Source organism: Sceloporus undulatus, chromosome 1 (assembly GCF_019175285.1).
Source record: "Sceloporus undulatus isolate JIND9_A2432 ecotype Alabama chromosome 1, SceUnd_v1.1, whole genome shotgun sequence".
NCBI lineage: Eukaryota > Metazoa > Chordata > Lepidosauria > Squamata > Phrynosomatidae > Sceloporus > Sceloporus undulatus.
In genome coordinates this window covers 317,021,858-317,041,031 of record NC_056522.1, presented here as the reverse complement: position 1 = coordinate 317,041,031, position 19,174 = coordinate 317,021,858, and the positions used below count along the sequence as shown (strand labels likewise).

The 19,174-nt window shown below is 41.3% G+C and overlaps 1 protein-coding gene and 1 long non-coding RNA gene across 4 annotated transcripts in view; one reads left to right on the top strand and one right to left on the bottom strand.

The window, feature by feature from the left end:
* PAPLN (papilin, proteoglycan like sulfated glycoprotein) overlaps positions 1 to 18,803 on the bottom strand; it is a 90,985-nt gene extending 72,182 nt beyond the window's left edge. For 2 of the 3 annotated variants that reach the window (XM_042446920.1, XM_042446922.1), the window contains exon 1: positions 18,689 to 18,803. In XM_042446920.1, coding sequence (XP_042302854.1) covers positions 18,689 to 18,697 — 9 coding nt within the window. In that variant the 5' untranslated portion in view covers positions 18,698 to 18,803. Of the gene's footprint in view, positions 1 to 5,904; positions 5,958 to 18,688 lie in introns of those variants that run through there. The other variant, XM_042446921.1, reaches the window with a different exon arrangement.
* On the top strand, positions 4,269 to 11,853 carry LOC121919916. Its single transcript, XR_006101604.1, has 2 exons — positions 4,269 to 4,387; positions 11,264 to 11,853. It is a non-coding gene; the product is annotated as an uncharacterized LOC121919916 (long non-coding RNA).
* Positions 18,804 to 19,174: the final 371 nt, after the last annotated feature.

The following is a 19,174-nucleotide window of genomic DNA, read 5'->3' as shown; positions in this document are numbered from 1 at the left end:
GCAAGAAGAGAAAGAAACTGGGACATTTTAAAAGCAGCTGAAAAAATGGGAGGGCAGAGGGTTAATCGGGACTGTCCCTGCCAAACTGAAGATACAAATACTGAAAAGCTTGCAGTAGAATCCACAAGAAAAATGGGGAGATACATCTTCAAGTGGTCTGCAGATAGGCTTGCCATATCCTGCCTAGGGGCGGGACTTCCACGGTTTGGGGCGGGTCCACACGGTCCCGCCCTGGTTTGGCCCCGCCCCCGGGATTCCCCCCCAGCGAGGCCCTGGAGGCGGCTCCGCAATCGCGGAGCCCTCCAAGGCCTCTCTGGGGCTTGGGAGAGCTGTCTCCCAGGCCCCAGAGAGGCCTTGGAAGCGGCTCTGCGGCCGCGGAGCCCTGCAAGGCTTCTCCGGGGCTTGGGAGATGCTGTCTCCCAGGACCCAGAGAGGCCTTGGAAGACTCCGCGGTCGGAGCTCCAGCCGCGGGGTCCTCCAAGGCCTCCGCGAGGCCAGGGAGGAGGAGGAGGCTGCTTGTCATCGCGGCAATCGCCGCGATGAGGAGTGGCCCCTGCGCTCCTTCCTGGCCTGGGAGCAGGCTGAGGCTTCCTCCTAAGCCAGGGAGGAGAAGGAGGCCACTTGCCACCACGGTGATTGCCACGATGACAGGCGGCCCCCACACTCCTTCCCAGCCTGGGAGCAGGCCGAGGCTTCCTCCCAAGCTGGGGAGGAGGAGAAGGACAAGGTTTTAAAATGTAGGACTTTTTTTTTAATTTCCTGGCCAGGAAATTAAAAAAAAAATGTCCTACATTTTAAAACCTTGCCCTACATTTGTCCCGGTTTGGAGGTCCTCAGCTATGGCAACCCTATCTGTACATGGTATTTATTTTTTTATTTTGAAAAAAGCCGAAAGCATTTTGGCTGTATAAGCATTTCAATGGCCCTCTTTAGGGGCTATATAAAAACAAAAACAGTTGTCCCTCCATTTGGGCGGACTTTGAATCCGCGCCCCTCACTTACTCGCAAAGGGCAAACAGAGGGACTTAAAATGGGGTGCACGCCCATGAGTACCCACAGGGACATGCCACCATTCAAGCCAATATAGCTTGAATATCAGTGGATTTCTGTTTTTGCTGAGGGTCTGGAACGGATCCCCTGTGAAAATGAAGGGGGTAAATGTATAGATAGAATTAAAATAAAAAAAGACAACACATAGTAACATTTATATAAAACTTAATATATATACATATATATATATATATATATATAGAGAGAGAGAGAGAGAGAGCGCTTCAAATCTATACATACCAATATATGAAACTAGCAGCAGAAATTTCTCTAAATTACAGTCCTCCTGCCATATCTGCGGATTCTGCATTCACAAATTCAACCATCCACAGCTTGAAAATGTTCAACAAAAAAATAACCAAAAAAGAAAAACGTGATGTTGCGATTTTTCTACACCATTGTATATAATGAGACTTGACCATTCACAGATTTTGGTATCCTTGGGGGGTCCTAGAACCAAACCCCAGAGGATATGAAAGTCCCACTGTACTTGTTTCTAAATTCGCATTGACACGTACATGTTAACATGTGCAAATATTGTCAAATCTCCATTCTCTCTTGGGTGAATAACCCAAGGTAACAATCAACTATATTGTCTGGGAAAACCATGAAATTCCTAGAATAGGTTCATGTTTGTTGCATATGAGAATAACAAACCAGGGGTGATAACTTCTCAATCAACAAGCTACATTTTTAAAAGTCCTAGCTCTTCTTTAACAAAAAGAAGACTCAATATCACTTCTGGGATACTTTTGAATACACAATCTATTTGTGCACATGTAACAGTTTCATTAGGAACACTACTTAAATAATAAGTGTTAATTCCAGGGCCTCAGTAAACAGAGAAGTCAAGTATTATTTAAAACATAATGTTAAGGCTATTGCTTCTGGGAGAAGGCAGCCACCAAATCAAGGATTAAAATGAATTCAAACCTGGGTCTTGTTGGTGCAGCATTTGTCTTTTGGATACTATTAGAGTGGCTTCAAATCAGGAGATTTTCACAGCTGCTACAAAATGTCCTTCGTTATTTAGTTGTAAGCCATCTCTTACATCTGGGTGGGCATGTATGAATGGCAGGGGGAATAAAAGATAATATCATTTTTCCTTTCACACACTGCTGATCACATTATATAACATTTTATAATCTGAAAAAAAGCATCCATATAGACTATGGCAATAGATTAGTGCAAAATACAGCTTGCTGACATTTATTTTCACTTGTTTTAGAAACTGATCTCCCCATGCCCATAAGGCAAGAGCTTCTTACATTGTAAGATCCTGAGGAACAGAGACTTTTTTTTTTATTTTTTTTTGCTTTTAGAAAGAAGGAAGTATTTAAACTGATGATTTTGAATAAATAATAGTAATACATTGTGACTGGGATCCAAAGAACTATGCAGGGATTTTAAGACAGACAGCGGATACACTGCTGTCTCTTGTATGCACAGGGATATGTTTTTGTTGTTACTGTTGTATGCCTTCAAGTTCTTTCCAACTTATGGTGACCCTAAGGCAAACTTCTCACTGGGTTTTCTTGGCAAAATTTGTTCAAAGAGTATTACTTGCTCAAGGTCATCCAGTGGGTTTCTATGGTTGAGCAGGGATTCAGTCACAAGTCTCCAGAGTCATTGTGCAACACTCAAACCACCACACCATGCTGTATACACACATTTATTTCTGAAAAGCTGCTCATGGAGGTTACATGATCCTTCAGAAAAGTGCTTCTCAGTTACCTGATGTGGAGGAACGGCTATTATCCCCCTCCCCCCATATGCCAGAGACCAACTTTATATTTGTGCCCATTTACTACAACTGTTTCTTTCTTTCCTGGAAACTCACCAGGAATTAGCAGCCAATGGCTCAGATCCAAGAATAACCACTTTGAGCACTACTGCTTCAGAAGAATGCAATTCCATAAAGCACAAAGGATAGCAGCTTGAAGGAAAAACTCACGAATCTCACTTTTAGGCAGGTTGCCTGGATTCCAACCAACCTCCTTCCTTCCTCTTTAAAACTTCTTCCATATCAACATCAGGCCTAGCACACGGGACAAATGTCTCATCTAGCCAACTTATGGTACCTAATTTTCAATAATTTTGGGCATTCAGAGATAATAAGGAGATCCCTACCAAGGTCTGCGTGCGTGCTTTCCCATGCAGAACTTGGAAAACTTACCTTTTTAGAACATAATGCCCTTAACCTCCTTGTTCCATCCACCGAGACCAATGAAATGGGATTGACCTCAGTAATGACAGCGACCCATTTTATGTTGTTAGGTGTCTCACAGTTAAACATAAGCCCATAAAGAATTACAGACTATCCATCTCTGTGCTGGGAATGATAATCCTAAATAAAGTTAAGCTCTCAGACTTTAAACCTGCAAGCATAGACATTGTCCTCCAGCTGCTAATAGTTTTGGGACTGTGTTTTTGTGTAATCTTCCTTGGCAGTGCATTGCGATATGAAAGGAAATATGTGGAGGACTGACCACTGTGCATCAGAACAAAACATAAGAGTGTTATGGGAAATAAAAAATGTTTGTTTTGTGAGGAATCATCACTGTATTAATAAGTCCAAGAGCCATTTCTCATAGGAATGGAGAAAGAAATATAGCATCAAATAATTTGTGCAAGGATACTCCTAACTGCATGGAGAATAGTCTCTGCTGTATGAATTAGCAGACATATGTGTTCATGGGTGTGTTCACATAAAATAATTAGAGCTAAGTTAAAGAAGAACTGGGAAAAATTACTTTGGGGATTTATCCCTGGATCCAAAAATAGACTTCGAGTGAATGCTTCTCTTTATTAAAATGCATTCGCACACACAAGCACACACAACTTCAACGCTTTTGAAACAGTTCCCAGAAATGGCGCCCTCTGGAACTCAATGGGAACGCGATGGGAACGCTCGGCAGTGGCGGCGTTCCCTGTGCGGTAAAGTCACGTACTGGGCCCCATCGGGTTCCCATCATGCTCAGCATGTGCCCGCGCTCATGCTCGTTGTAACGCATCAGGGAACATTTTATCCCCGGTGCGATAAACTTCATTATGAAACGGAACTAGCATACTGGAGGAGGGGGTCACTATTTTCATTAACATTTCCCAGTGTTCATTCTTTGCTTTGCTTTTTGTTGATCTCACTCACTTTTCTTACAAAGTATGTTATATTTCTATTATTTTATACAACGGACAAAATGAATTTCATTTGCTTTACAGACATGTAACAATGGAAATATGAACGTTCAATCACTGGATACAGTTGTGCATTCGCGAAGAAAGAATTTATGGTTGTTGTTTTTAATTAATCCTCTTCTTTGAGCAGATAATGTTCAAGGTAATTTATTTCTTAATGTTTAACTATTTGATATATTTAATAATTTATTGTCATTCTGCCCATTATGTTTCCCCAAAGCAATACAATTAAATAGAAAAAAATACTGAAATAAAAGTTAACAAGCTAAAACTCGGATGAAGGAACATTTGTTCTCCATCAGTAATGCAAAGTGTGAAAAGAATCTTTAGGAAATGATCATTCAAGGCTCCAAATTCACCCTGAACCAGGACTCCTTAACAAAGCCAACTTTGTTCCCCTTTCTGCTTTCCAAAAGAGATGGACAAAGCCCTAGACCAGGGGTAGGCAACCTTTTTGAGCTGGGGGCTGGGTTGCTGTCCCTCAGACAACTGGGGGGCCGAAGCCAAAAAATAAATAATTAAAATTTTTAAAAAAATTTAAATATATAAATAAACCAGGACAAATGCAGGACAAAATTTTCAAATGGAAGACACTTTAAAAAAAATGGAGAATACACGAAAAAATTTGCTGATTTTTTAAAAAATGTTAATATAAATGCATGTTTCTGAGGCTTCTATAGACAATTGCCCCCCAAAAGCCCCGGTGGCAATCAGCGGCAGGACCAGGCTGGGGCGGGTCCCAAGGCCTTGCCGGGCCGCAGGTTGCCTACCCCTGCCCTAGACAAATGACACCTCACACCATGAAACACTTGACAGAAGAGAGGGCTTTGAAGACAGGAAGGGGATTCAAGGTGGAAAAAGGAACTTTGCAGACAGAGACTGTCCCAAACCAAACAGACAAACCTATCAAACCAAATTTAGTATTTAAAGAAGAATTTCTCTTTGTTGCTGTGTTCCTTCAAGTTGTTTCTGACATATGGTGACCCCATGGTGAACCATCTTAGCAAGATTTGTTCAGTGGAGATTTGCCATTGCCTTCCTCTGAGGCTGAGAGAATGTGACTTGCACAAGGTCACCCAGTGGGTTTCATGGCTGAGCAGGGAATCAAAGTGAAGCCTCCAGAGTCGCAGTCTAACATTCAAACCACTATGCCACACTGGTTATCCCTGCACTAAAATAAGCAATAACAAAACAGAACATAGCAATAGCTAAAAATAAGAAATAATAGCACTCTTCTGTTACTTGTGAGAACAGAATAATTTTCATGTGGTGTCTAAAAAAATAAGTACCACATCCCCCCCACACACACACACAAAGCGGGTTAGGCTGACCCAGACACCCACCTCAACTGTGAATGTGGGGTACTCAGATAGTCTTTAATGTTGCTTAAAAGCATGATCTCCAGGCAACATACATTTCTAGTCTGAATTTGTTGTTGTTGTTGTTAGCTGCCCTCAAGTCGCTTCTGACTCATGACAATCCTGTGGATGAGACATCTCAAAAAATTCCTATCTTCCTCTGCCTTGCCCAGATCCTTCAAGCCCTTGCCCATAACCCCTGATTAAGTCTAAGCATCTGGTTTGTGGTCTTCCCCTCTTTCTTTTACTCTCTATCTTTCCTAGCATTACTGTATTGTTTTTTTTTCCTAGTGATCCATACCTTCTCATTATGTGGCCAAAGTACGATAGTCTCAACTTGATCATCTTAGCTTGCAAGGAGAGCTCTGGTCTGATCTGTTCAAGAACCTATTTGTTTGCCTTCTTGGCTGTCCATAGTATCTTAAGTACTCTTCTCCAGCACCACATTTCAAATGAGTTGATTTTCTTTCTGTCTGCTTCATTCACTGTCCAGTTCTCACATCCGTACGTGGTTATTGGGAACACAATGGCCTGAATGATTCTGACTTTAGTGCTCAGTTGTATGTCTTTGTTCTTCAGTAGCTTTTCCAGTTCTTTCATAGCTGCCCTTCCCATTCCCAGTCTTCTTCTTATTTCTTTACTGCAGTCTCCATTCTGGTTAATGTTTGATCCTAGATATGGGAATTCTTTAACTATTTCAATTTCCTCATGGTCTAGATTGAATTTATGTATTTCTTCTGTGGTCATTATTTTTGTTTCCTTTATGTTCAGCATCAGACCTGCCTTTGCACTTTCATCTTTGACCTTCCTTATTAACTGTTCCAATTCCTGAATGTCTTCTGCTAATATTATGCTGTCGTCTGCACATCTTAGGTTGATAATGTTTCTTCCTCCTATCTTAACTCCTCCTTTTTCTGGTTCTAATTCTGCTTTTCTTATGACGTTTTCAGCATATAAGTTAAACAAGTAGGGTAATAGGATGCAGCCTTGCCTGACCCCTTTACCTATTGGGAACCATTGTTTTCCCCCGAATTCTATTCTGACGGTGGCCTCCCATTCTTGGTACAGATTCCTCATCAGTTAAAGCGGTGTCAGTTCAATGTAGCCTACATGTTTTGCAGAGCCAACATGGTGTAGAGGTTTAAGCACTGGACTATGACTCTGGAGACCAGAGTTTGAAACTGACTGGGTGACAAGTCACACTTTCTCAGCCTCAGAAAATGCAACCCTCTCGAACCAATCTTGCCAAGAAAACCCCATGATAGTTTTGCCTTAGAACTGATATAAGTCAGAAACACTCTGAAAGCAAACAACAATAACAAAAACAACAACATGCTTTACATGGGATTACACAAGAGTGTTAAGGCACAAAGAGATGCCGCCTGAACATCAACTAGGGACAGACACAGGGAGCAAACAAGTCCTGTGTTACCACAGTTCCACTGGCTGCCAGGCTATTTTTGGACACGGTTCAAAGCATTGGTTAATACTTATAAAGCCCTATATGGCTCAGGTCCAGGCTATCTGCCCGATTGTATTTCAACATATAAGTCTGCCTGGGCCCTGAAATCCAAGGAAGGATCTGTTTTCTCAATCTTGCCACCTTCACAGGCATAAATGGTGGGGACATGAAATAGGGCCATCTCAGTGCCTCGCCTCTGGCTCTGGAAAGCCATTCCTAGAGAGATTAGAATGGCACTCCCCTTACAGTCCTTCTGCTAACTGGCAAATACTTAATTTTTAAAAAAAAATCCAACAGGCTTTTGAGAACTGAAGGTTTTATACTGTACCTTTATTGCTGTTTGAATTATACTGTCTTTCAAGCTGCCTTTTAAAAGAGCATTTTGGTATATGTTTTAAATGCTTTTTAAATGTTATTGGTAGTTTAATTCCACGTTAAAGTTGATCTTTTGTAAGTTTTAATTACATTGCAGTTTAAAAGGACTGTATTGTGGTTTTAGTGTGGTTTTAGTGTTTATAATTTTATATTGTTTTTAGCTGATGTTTTTAATTGTTTTATTGTAATATGTTTGTTAGAATTTTTATTTGTGAGCCACCTTGGGTCCCTTTCTGGGAGAAAGGCAGCATAGAAATCAAATAAAAACAAACAAACAAACAAATAAATAAAAATAGTTTGTCAGCTGTAAAAGGCAAAGTATAAATGAAGAAGAAGAAGCAGCAGCAGAAGCAGAAACTGTCCTTTAGTCCATTTGGAGGATTATAGGGAGTGAATAGCCTGTGCCGCAACTTGTGGACCTCCCTGTTGTACAAACTGTGGCAACAGCAGTGAAGAAAATGGGAGGGAGAAATCCCAGAGGCGGACAGAGCCTTTCCTAAGACTTGATAGCAGCATAAGCCCTGGGAAAACTCCAAGCACATCTTGTGTAGTAAGGCAAGATGAGATACAGGACATAGTAGAAATTGTGACAGCTTCTACAGCAGCTTGGCGTACTGTATTTTGTTGCTTTCTCAGCCACTGCAAAATGCTCTGTTTCTCCCCCCACTACAGATTCTGGATTGTCATATTAGCTGAGCTTTACCCAGATCAAGGTCCAGTTTATCCACACCACTTTCATATGCATTTTCATCATCAGCTGACACACACAGAGGAGATTATCACATGGGGGGCTGGATGTCCTTGTCCCATTCCTGCCCTGTCCTTTCCGTGTGCTCGCACAGAGATTTTCACATGATGTTATCATTATCCTGGCCTTACCCTATTATTATTGCGTGATCACGATAAGATTTTCAGAAGACGTCGCACTTATCCAGTCCTTCTCCCATCTCTGAAGTGGCATGACCCTGTCAGTTTGTATTAATGGAAACTTGCATTAATACAATGAGGGTGCCACTGACTGGAGAAGAATGGGATAAGCGTGGACGCAATAAGGACAGGGTAAGGACGGGCGTGATCCCTTCTGGCCTGTGTAATAATCTCGACAGTTTCAGACTGCTTCCCACATATTGCCTGCCCCACTCCTGTGACATCACAAAGATCCAAACCATAACTTCAAAAGGGACCTACCTCTTGGTCTCAGGTTTGGTTCCTGACCCTTGAGGTAATATGATTCTGCAGACCTGGAAATCTTATTAGAAACAAAGCCAAATTCATTTTGCAAGGTTGATCTGAAGCAGAGATGAGCAGGAGACACCAGCATGCTTATGGAGAGTCTCTTTTACTCTATGTCTCTCTTACTTGCCCAGCCACAGAAATTACCTAATTTAGAACCTATTTATGCTACAAAAAATGAAATGCAAACCTATGTGATGGTTGTGAGCCCTTTGTTATTGTTGCTGCTGCTCTGTGCCATCAAGTTGTTTCCAACTTATGGCAACCCTATGGCAAACCTATCATGGGATATTTGTGGCAAAATTTGTTCAGTGGAGGATTGACATCAGAGGAGGTGGCAGGACAGCAGCAAAGGAGGAGGTGCTGCTATTGGGAGGTTACCCTACCTCAACAGACAGGTTATTTCAGTAAACAAAAAGATTAAATACACACAAAAGAAAGAAAAAACACTCTTAGTTTTGTAGGTTCATGTATGTGGCCTCTCTCATTGAGTCTAGCCATCAGGTGTATGATCTTCCTCTCTTTCTATTGCCCTTTTATCTATTATCTTTTTTAATGAGTGAAATCTCATTATGTGGCCAAGGTACAACAGCCACAATTTGATCATCTTGGCTTCCAGAGAAACTTCTGGCATTATCTGTTCAGAGACCCTTTTGTCTTTTTGGCTATCCATGGTATCCTCATCACTCTTCTCCAGGAACAAATCTCATATGAGTTGATTTTCCTATTATAATCTTCCTTCTCTGTCTAGCTCTTGCATCTATACATGGTGATGGGGAAACAAAGGCTTGACACACAGATTTCCCTTCCTATTAATGGAATGTAGATTTCCCCCTCTACAGCTAATTTTCCTAAAACGGGATCAATATTGCAGAGAAGCATTCTTTACTTGAAACATTTTTCTCCCCTCTTTCAGTTCTGATATTATTTTTTTTTTTGAGATTGCAAAATACTTATATTTTAAGGCTTATGTTCAGTGTGTGGTTTTTTTTCTTCATTTACCCTCCTTCCTTTTGATCTACTAGTCCTGCCTGCTAAGCCTGCACACTACACAGTGTCACAGCAAACAAACTAACTTGTAGAGGTACAGCATGGGTAATGATTTACTGACTCCTACAGAACAAAATAATCCTCTCCTGCAAAGGATTAGTCCACTCACATTAACAATGCAATCATACAAATCTATTCAAAATGAAATTCCAGTGAGTTCAATGCGATTTACTCCTGGGTATACAGCATTGTAGCCTAAGGGAAACTTTCTAAAAGGCCATGGAAATGTGTGGGCTTCTTTATGATAATGTTTTTCCCCCAGCTATACCTTTTAAAACTAATTTCATTCTTGAAACTAGTTTCCTTCACCCACATCCACCTACTCACTTCCATTCAACTCTGTGGAGCAGACTAGACTGAGAGGTTGTGACTGGTTCACATTACAGTTATGTAGAAGCTAGGATTTGACCTGATATACTGTGTGTGCTGGGTTGAAGGGGTGGGTGAAAACACAAAGTTAATGAAATGACCGAGAAAGAGCTATAATTTTAAGGAGCCTTGGATCAAGACATTTTGATTTCATAGTAATGTATTATATTATGTTACATTTATTGTTGATCTTGCTACATGGATGTCCATTCATGCAGTGTACCGAATTAACTGATTTGAGATTTTCCTCTTTTTCAGGCTTCCTAAACTCAGCACATTCCCTCCAAGGTTTCTATGCTTTTTGTGTGTTCCTTGTTGCCTGGCCACACTCTTTACATCACACTGCGCTGTTGCTTGGCCACACTTATGTGAAATGTTGAACAGTTAGCAGATTATCGCATTCTAAAAAAAGTGACTTACCCCTGCCAGGATACAGTCACATTACAGGTTGCAATAGGAAATTACCCACTGCCACCGGGTGACTGCACCCAATGCTTTCCAAAGATGGCATGCTCCCGTTTTGGAAAAGCGGCGGGCTAAAAGTGGCAGGGACCTGGGATGCAGTCACCTGGGGGCAGTGGCAGCGTTTTTGAGTACGATAATTCCCGATTGCAACCCATAACATGACTGTATTCCAGCAGGGGTAAGTCGCTTTTTTTCTTAGAGTGTGATAATCTCCTTAGATTTGCCAATTCAGGGTCGTCACAGATCCTGAAGTTTCTGGGCCAAAACCTGAGATATAGGGTTGGCTCCTGGTGATGTGATTAAATATTGTGCATTAAGTACCAACTGTAGTTGTTCACAGCCGTTCATTCAAACACACACACTACAGAGAGAGTGTATGTTCCTGCTTGAAACTTAAGACAGAATTCATAACTGAAAAGGCTGCTCCCAGATAAAGATGGAAATGAGAGGATTATTCCTTCTCACTTACTTAGGGAGATATAAAGACAATTTAATCCAGACTACTCACTTCTAGCCAGAAGGTGGGTGAAAGGGGGAGCCCTGGCATTACAACAACTGAGAGGAATAATCTAAGTAAATACATAAACCCCCTGGAGAGTCTTTGTAAATTGCAGCAATAATTAAATTAAATCTTGCAAAACTGTAGCAAGCTATTGCTTTCCAAAATGAGTTGGAGATTTTTACCCAGACTTTCTCTTGCCTGCAGCTGAGCCCCCAAAACTGGAGAATTTGCACCCTTGTCTCCTGCCTGACAGCCCTAGGAAGAAGACAGCAAAAGGACCTTTATCAACAGATCTGGGCAAGCATGGGGGTGAACATCTGCTGATGTGACATCAAAACTATTGTTATTAACCGCCTTGATTCTGCCTCAACTCATGCTGACCCTGTAGATGAGATCCCTGCAAGACCCCTGTCTTCAACTGCTCCACTCAGGTCCTTCAGGCCCAGGCCTGTGAACTTCCTAAATGAATCTAATCATCTGACATATCCATGGTATCCTTGGCTGTCCACAGTATCCTCAGCCCATTTCTCCAGCACCACGTCTCAGAGGAGTTGATTTTCTTTCTTTTGGCTTTCTTCACTGTCCAGCTCTCTCATCCATACATTCTGATGGGGAATAGAATGGCTCTTAGACTATCCTTACTTTAATGTTCAGAGTTATGTCTTTACATTTTATGGTCCTGTCCATTTTTTTCATGTCTGTCCTTCCCAGTCTTTATCACATGGACAAAAAGACAGAATAATAGTGATATGCTCCTGTCAAAATCTCACAATAAAAGGATGTTATTCACATGACGTCGCCATTATCATGTCGTTATCCCATGAATAAAGCAGCAAAATCACCATTATCCCGTGAATAAAGGTGCAAAATCGTGCTGCTTTTTATTCATGGGATTTTCCCATGAATAAAAAGTGGCACAATTTTGCTGCTTTATTCATGGGATAATCATGCCATAAAGTTAGTTTCAAAGGTGGTACAAGATCTCTCTCCATTTGTTAAATTTAGTGTTCTTTGTATGAACTGCATACTCTGTGCAATTGTGGTCAATGTTTAATGTATCATGCCTAATTACATCACTATGTCCTCCAACATTTTACAGAGGAAAACTAAGATGTCTGTTGTCATGCAACATCAGGATGGAAAATGTTATGAATGAGAAAGAACATACACACTAGGAGAAGCTGCAGCAGTTTACTTTTGCCTGAACCAACTGAGAAGGGAAAGATTTCGTGTGCTCCTCTCCTCTCCCTTCTACTGAGTTCTGCTGAGTGCAAACTACTTTAGCATCTTGAACTCAGTTTGTGGCAAATGAAGCAAGCTGAGGGCAAAGGGGAAAAGTGAGAGGAGGAAGAATCTGGGACTTTCTAAAAGCTGCTGAAAAACTGAGATAGCAGAGCATTATCTGGGACTGTCCCTGCCCATTTAGGTCAGTTGGAAGGTATGCATCCTTTTAACATCACCGTTGTAATATCATCAGGGCCTGCCAACCGTGACACCAGAAGCAGTCATCCCCAGAATAATCCTGAACCAGCAATTGTAAATTTTAATGCATACCTCAGGCTTTCTTCAGAATATTCCCTCATTACCTCACTTAATTGCCTGGTCCATAGTGGCTGCTGAACCTTCTTCCCAGTGTGTTCAAGCTATAGTTAAGAATCTTCTGCCTAAAACCTAACATACTTTTAAGAAGATTTGCGTATAATGGCTGGACTGAGAATTGGAAAGATGATCTTTCTTTAAAATAAAATAAGATTTCAAAGTTAGAATACCACTCTGAATTTTTTTGTTGTTAAAGGAGATAAAAAAAGAACACAGCTTTTTGCTGTATTATACATCCTGAAGCCATAGGTTCTTGTGCCAGCAGTCATATGAATTCCAGGTGAAGCTCCAACTTCATCAGTGCTTGGCCTGAAGATAGATCAAGGTGGTTGTGATGGTTTTAATTAAAACAAGGCACAGCCACACTCCACTCCACTATTTGGATACACTACATGCATGGGAAAGAGCCTTAATCCTTCTGTCTCCCCACTCCCAAATTTCTGAACACACACACAGAGAGAGACAAACAGCAATACTCAAAATGCTCCCTTTGGCAGCAGTGAGAGTATTGTTGTTACTTGCCATGTGCAATCACCCTCCATTACAGTGGGGAAAGGGTTAAATCTCCCCTCCCTGATGCAAATGGTATGGTGACAGGTCCCCTCCTTGGTTTAATTTAAAAATCAAGAAATCAAACTTCGTGTTTCAAATAATGTGCAATTTGGACCTATGGCGTTTTATCTGAGTGTCTATCTTCATTGTTATGTAAACAATAATAATATATAGTACTACATAACACTGCTTGTCAAATATTTTAAAATATGGCCCAAACTTTTTCTCCCAGCTTCCAAAAATGGTTTTTCTATTTTGAGTTCCATTAACATGTTTCTAACATCTCTGGAGATTTGAATATGTCGTGCTTGCTTAGCTCTATTTCAACCAAAGAGAAGCTACAAGCTAAATTGCAGTTTCATGTTCAAACACACACATACCTGTTACATATGACCTAGCTAATGCCAAGCAACTGTGGAATTACCAGATCCACAAACAACAGTGTTACACACACACAAAATAAATAAATTCAGGATGGTGAAAACTACCCACAAAGCCGCTAACTTTTTGTAATATTATATTTTATATTGTCATCATCCAATTTCTCACATAGATCACTCTACTTCTGGTCTTTACTGATACTGTTTTCCATATTTTATATAAATTGTCTTAAATAGTTCAGTGTCATCATCAAGAAGGAAGGAAGGAGTCAGGTGAAGAAGGAAGGATGAAAGCCATGTTGATCCACTGGGGTGGGGTGGGGAGTTCAGAATCCAAAATCCACAGTGAGCAATACCTTTATTAGGACCAACTTCTCATACAAAATGTGCAAGCTCTACAGTTCTTCATCAGGCACTCTGAAGAATCCTAAAGCTCTGAATTGATAGAATGTGGTATCCTAATAAAAACATTACCCACCTCCCGAGTTTGTAGTTTGTTTGGTCATCATCATCATCACACCACCACTTTCACCAAGCCTTGGGAGCCTTTGGCGGAAAAGAAAGTCTAGAATATCCATTACAGTTATGTTCCTTCAAATTATATTTAACTTATGACTATCATATCCTAGGCAAGATTTATTCACAGGTGTGTCATTGCCATCCTCTGAGGCAAAGTAACATGCTGAGAGAGTGTTACTTGTCCAACGTCATCCAGTGGGTTTCCAGGGTTGGGTGGGGATTTTCACCCTGGTCAACTAGAGTCCTTCCCAACACTAAGGAGATTACTACAAATGGCTTTTAAACCACAATCACAGATGGAAAAAAGCACCTCTGAAGATACTTATCACACGACATCACCTCTGACCCACAGCTACTGTGTCTCCAAAGCATGGTTTGGGAACCCCTTTTCACTAACAGTGGAACCCCATCAGTGAGCTCACAATCATGCTAGTCCTGAAGTGTGAAAATTTGCTGTCGGAGCAGTAGCGATGTTGGCGGTATCTCCTCTCCCACCATCCCCGCTCCCCCTCACTATTACCAAACAGGCTTGATTTCCTTTATTAATTTATTTTCTATTTATTTGTTTGTTTGTTTTTAAAACTTAAAATCACATTAACAGAACTTCAGAATTGTGTGAAAAGGTTAAAATAAAAACCAAAAACTGAAAGACATGTTGGATAGAGTGTAGGGCAGGGAGGTGGGGTTAAAGAGGCTGCAGGAAGAGAGTGCAATAGCAGAAGCAGCTCCAATTGTGAAATTAATGGCTGCTCTGAAACTGGTATGTGACTGTTTTTATTAACTGGGTGTGAATGAAGCAAGAATAGGGCTCAAGTGGTAATGTCCTAATGTCCATGGTCAGGAACACTAAAAGAGAAGGGAGTTCAGGATGGATGGGAGTTTCTGAAAGGAGAGATACTGAAGGCACAATTCCAAACAGTTCCAGTGAGAAAGAAAAATGGGAGGTGTCTCAAGAAACCAGGATGGATGACTAAGGTTTTTTCAACTGAGCTAAGATTAAAAAGGGACATGTACAAGAAATGGAAAAATGGGGAAATCACCAAAGAGGAATTCAAACAAATAGCAAGCACATGTAGGGGTAAAGTCAGAAAAGCTAAAGCGCAGAATGAACTCAGGCTTGCTAGAGAGGTTAAGAACAATAAAAAGGGCTTTTTTGGATATGTCCGCAGCAAAAGGAAGAAGAAGGAAATGGTAGGGCCACTGCGTCGAGAGGATGGCAAAATGTTAACAGGGGACAGAGAAAAGGCAGAATTACTCAACACCTTCTCTGCCTCAGTCTTCTCAAAAAAGGAAAAGGGTGCTCAACCTGAGGATAATGGAGCAGAGGACAGAATAGGGGAATTTCAGTACAGAATAAGTAAGGAGATAGTAGAGGAATATCTTGTTAATCTAAATGAATATAAATCTCCAGGACCAGATGAACTACATCCAAGGGTATTAAAAGAACTGGCAGAAGTAATATCGGAGCCATTGGCAATGATCTTTGAGAACTCCTGGAGAACAGGAGAAGTCCCAGCAGACTGGAGGAGGGCAAACGTTGTCCCCATCTTCGAAAAGGGGAAAAAAGAGGATCCAAACAATTATCGTCCAGTTAGTCTGACATCCATACCAGGAAAGATTCTAGAGCAGATCATTAAACAGAGAGTCTGTGAACATCTAGAAGGCAATGCCATAATCACAAAAAGTCAACACGGGTTTCAGAGAAACAAGTCATGCCAGACAAATCTAATCTCTTTCTTTGATAAAATTACTAGCTTGGTAGATGAAGGAAATGCTGTAGATATCGTATATCTTGATTTCAGTAAGGCTTTTGACAAAGTTTCCCATGACATTCTTGTTAACAAGCTTATAAAATGTGGGATAGACAAGGCAACTGTTACATGGATTTGTAATTGGTTGACTGACCGAACGCAAAGGGTGCTCAACAATGGCTCCTTTTCATCCTGGAGAGAAGTGACCAGTGGGGTCCCACAGGGTTCTGTCCTGGGCCCAGTGCTATTCAACATCTTTATCAACGACTTGGATGACAGAATTGGGAGCATACTTATCAAATTTGCAGATGACACCAAATTAGGAGGAGTAGCTAACACTCCAGAGGTCAGGATCAACATTCAAGATGATCTGAATAAACTAGAAAATTGGGCCACAGCTAACAAAATGAACCTCAACAGGGAGAAATGCAAGGTACTGCACTTAGGGCGGAAAAATAAAATGCACAGATATAGGATGGGAGACACATGGCTGAACAAGACTATGTGTGAAAGGGATCTGGGAGTCCAAGTAGACCACAAGCTGAACATGAGTGAACAGTGTGATGCGGCAGCTAAAAAGGCCAATGCAATTTTAGGCTGCATCAGTAAGAGTATCGTATCTAGATCAAGGGAAGTAATAGTGCCACTCCATTCTGCTTTGGTCAGGCCCCACCTGGAATATTGTGTCCGGTTCTGGGCGCCACAATTCAAAAAGGATGTTGAAAAACTGGAACGTGTCCAAAGGAGGGCAAGTAAAATGGTGAAAGGTCTAGAAACCATGTCCTATGAGGAACAACTTAAGGAGCTGAGGATGTTTAGCCTGGAGAAGAGAAGGTTAAGAGGTGATATGATAGCCCTGTTTAAATACTTGAAGGGATGCCATACTGAGGAGGGCTGACTTATTTTCACTTGCTCCAGAGACTAGGACCCGGAGCAATGGATGCAAGCTACAAGAAAAGAGATTCCACCTCAACATTAGGAAGAACTTCCTGACAGTAAGGGCTGTTCGACAGTGGAACAAACTCCCTCGGAGTGTAGTGGAGTCTCCTTCCTTGGAGGTCTTTAAACAGAGGCTAGATGGCCATCTGTCGGAGATGATTTGATTTGGATTCCTGCATGGCAGGGGGTTGGACTGGATGGCCCTTGCATCCTGAGTCGAACCTACAATCTTCTGATTGTAGGAAAAATCTGTTAGTATTACGGGCTGCTGAAAGGAACAATGGATGACTTTAAGAAAAGATTCAAGCCTGCATTCTCACTAGAAGCCAAAATGACTAAATTGAAACTATCATACTTTGGACATATCATGAGATGACATGACTCACCAGGAAGGATAGTAATACTCAGTAAAGCCAAAAGGAGTAGGAAAGGAAAAAGACTGAATTACAGGTAGATAGACTCAGTCATAGAAGCCATGGCCTTGTGTCTGCAAGACCTACACAGGGCTCTTAACAACAAGGTGTACTGGAGGTTTTTCATTCATACCGTCATTGTAACTTGAAGCAGATTTAATGGCAAATCAAAACAAGAGCAGAGTCCAATATTACTCTTCTAGACAGACAGCGGCTGCTCTCTGGGGCCTTGGGCAGAGAAATTAACATATGTCTCTCAGTTCTGCAGCTGGATTTGGAGATGTCAGGAACTAAACCCGGGACCTTTTGCATGCTGTACGTGTGCGCTACTGCTTCTCATCCCTCCCTAAAGAGACAGCTTCTTCGGCACTGTACACATTAGCAGTGGGGAAACTATGCCTATTGAATGTTTGCCTCTCTTGTGCAGCTTTGAAAAGACATAGGATGTCTTTCTAGTAGTCACGGTCTAGTAGATTTCATGCTCTAGTCATGCTTCTAATAACCATTATAGGATTTAAGTTAAAGAAACCAAGTGAGCTCTTTGGTGCACATCTAAGAAAGATGATCCCAGCAGGACTCTTTTTCTGATCTTGCAAATGCTTCTCTAGACAAGATGTCCCATTCCCTAAAAAAAATCACATGATCTTGTCTACAAGATCAAACAAGTATTTGAGACACTTCAAACTACTATTTGCAGTTGTTCATACCAACATTTTTAACCTGCAGCAGCATGATTTTTTTAATCATTCCATGCCAAAAACCCTCCTTTGTGCCAGTTGCATTTTATGATGCCATCTATGTCTGGCTGCCTTGAGCAGAGAAGAGCCTGTTCAGCTGTTGGCACTTAAATATGCTGGCATATTTCTGTGTGAGTAGAGTTTGAACTAAAGAGAGCCATGGCTGCTTTTCCCAAGCACCTGGGCTCATGTACATAGAAGTATAAGTTAAATAGGCGGAAGCTGGTGTACAATGAAACCAACTGCACAGTTTGTAGCACACTTTTCCCAGTACGTGAACTCTTCCCCTGCCATCTAAACAAAATTTCCCTTATCGTTCTCCTGCACATGCAAACTCTGCTAATGCACATTCTGCCTTTTTGGCTAAAATATGAAAGGGTTATCCCAAAGGCAGACGATTCAAGACCCGATAAAGTTAACAGCTCTGAACTCACATGCACCCCCACAACAGAAATGTCATCACAGCTATTGGATCATACATTGGAACAACTGGGAAGGCCACAAATGAGTTAACATTACTTTAATACACAAAGATGCTTTCTCCTTCTGCCTTTGCCAGGAAATCTCATGTTTGTCATTGCAAGACTCTGACATGCTGGTTTGTCTCCTATCCACTCCCACGCTTTTAAAACTTTTTTATCAAACTGATGGAGCAACAGGACAAAGCACTAAGTGGAGAATGGGAGGCACAGGAAAGCAAAGAGAGCCAGACACTGTGTAATCCAAAGTTAAGACTTACCTGCCACATGAGTATGCGGATAACGTCAAGTGAGGCAAGGATGCCACCCCTAGAGCTCCACTTGAATATCCCGAACCAGATCCTCAGTCTTCTAGTTCAATCTAACACCCTCCTCTTTTTTTCCTTCTAGCTTCTGTTTGGTTACTAATCCTTACTGCACAGGAAAAGGAGAGTTGTATTTCATTTAACCCTTTCTGCCACAAAAGTTTCTCTTCAGCTTTCCTGTTTTGCTTATAAAAACTAGAATTGTAGCCACGCACATAAAGAAAAAACAGATCTCAAACCCTTTCCCACCTCTTTCCCTTGACTTTTTATTTTTAAAGCACACTCTGTTGTTGCACAAGTCATTGCCAGGGTGGGGCCTTTCTCAACTTGAGTTTTTGTTTAGCCACAGGCAGTACATCAAAAGCAAAGACAAGTCAGTAGACATAACCATCTATAATTGCAGGCATTGTTTGTCATTTTCATTAAAGTCCCTGAGTCTTA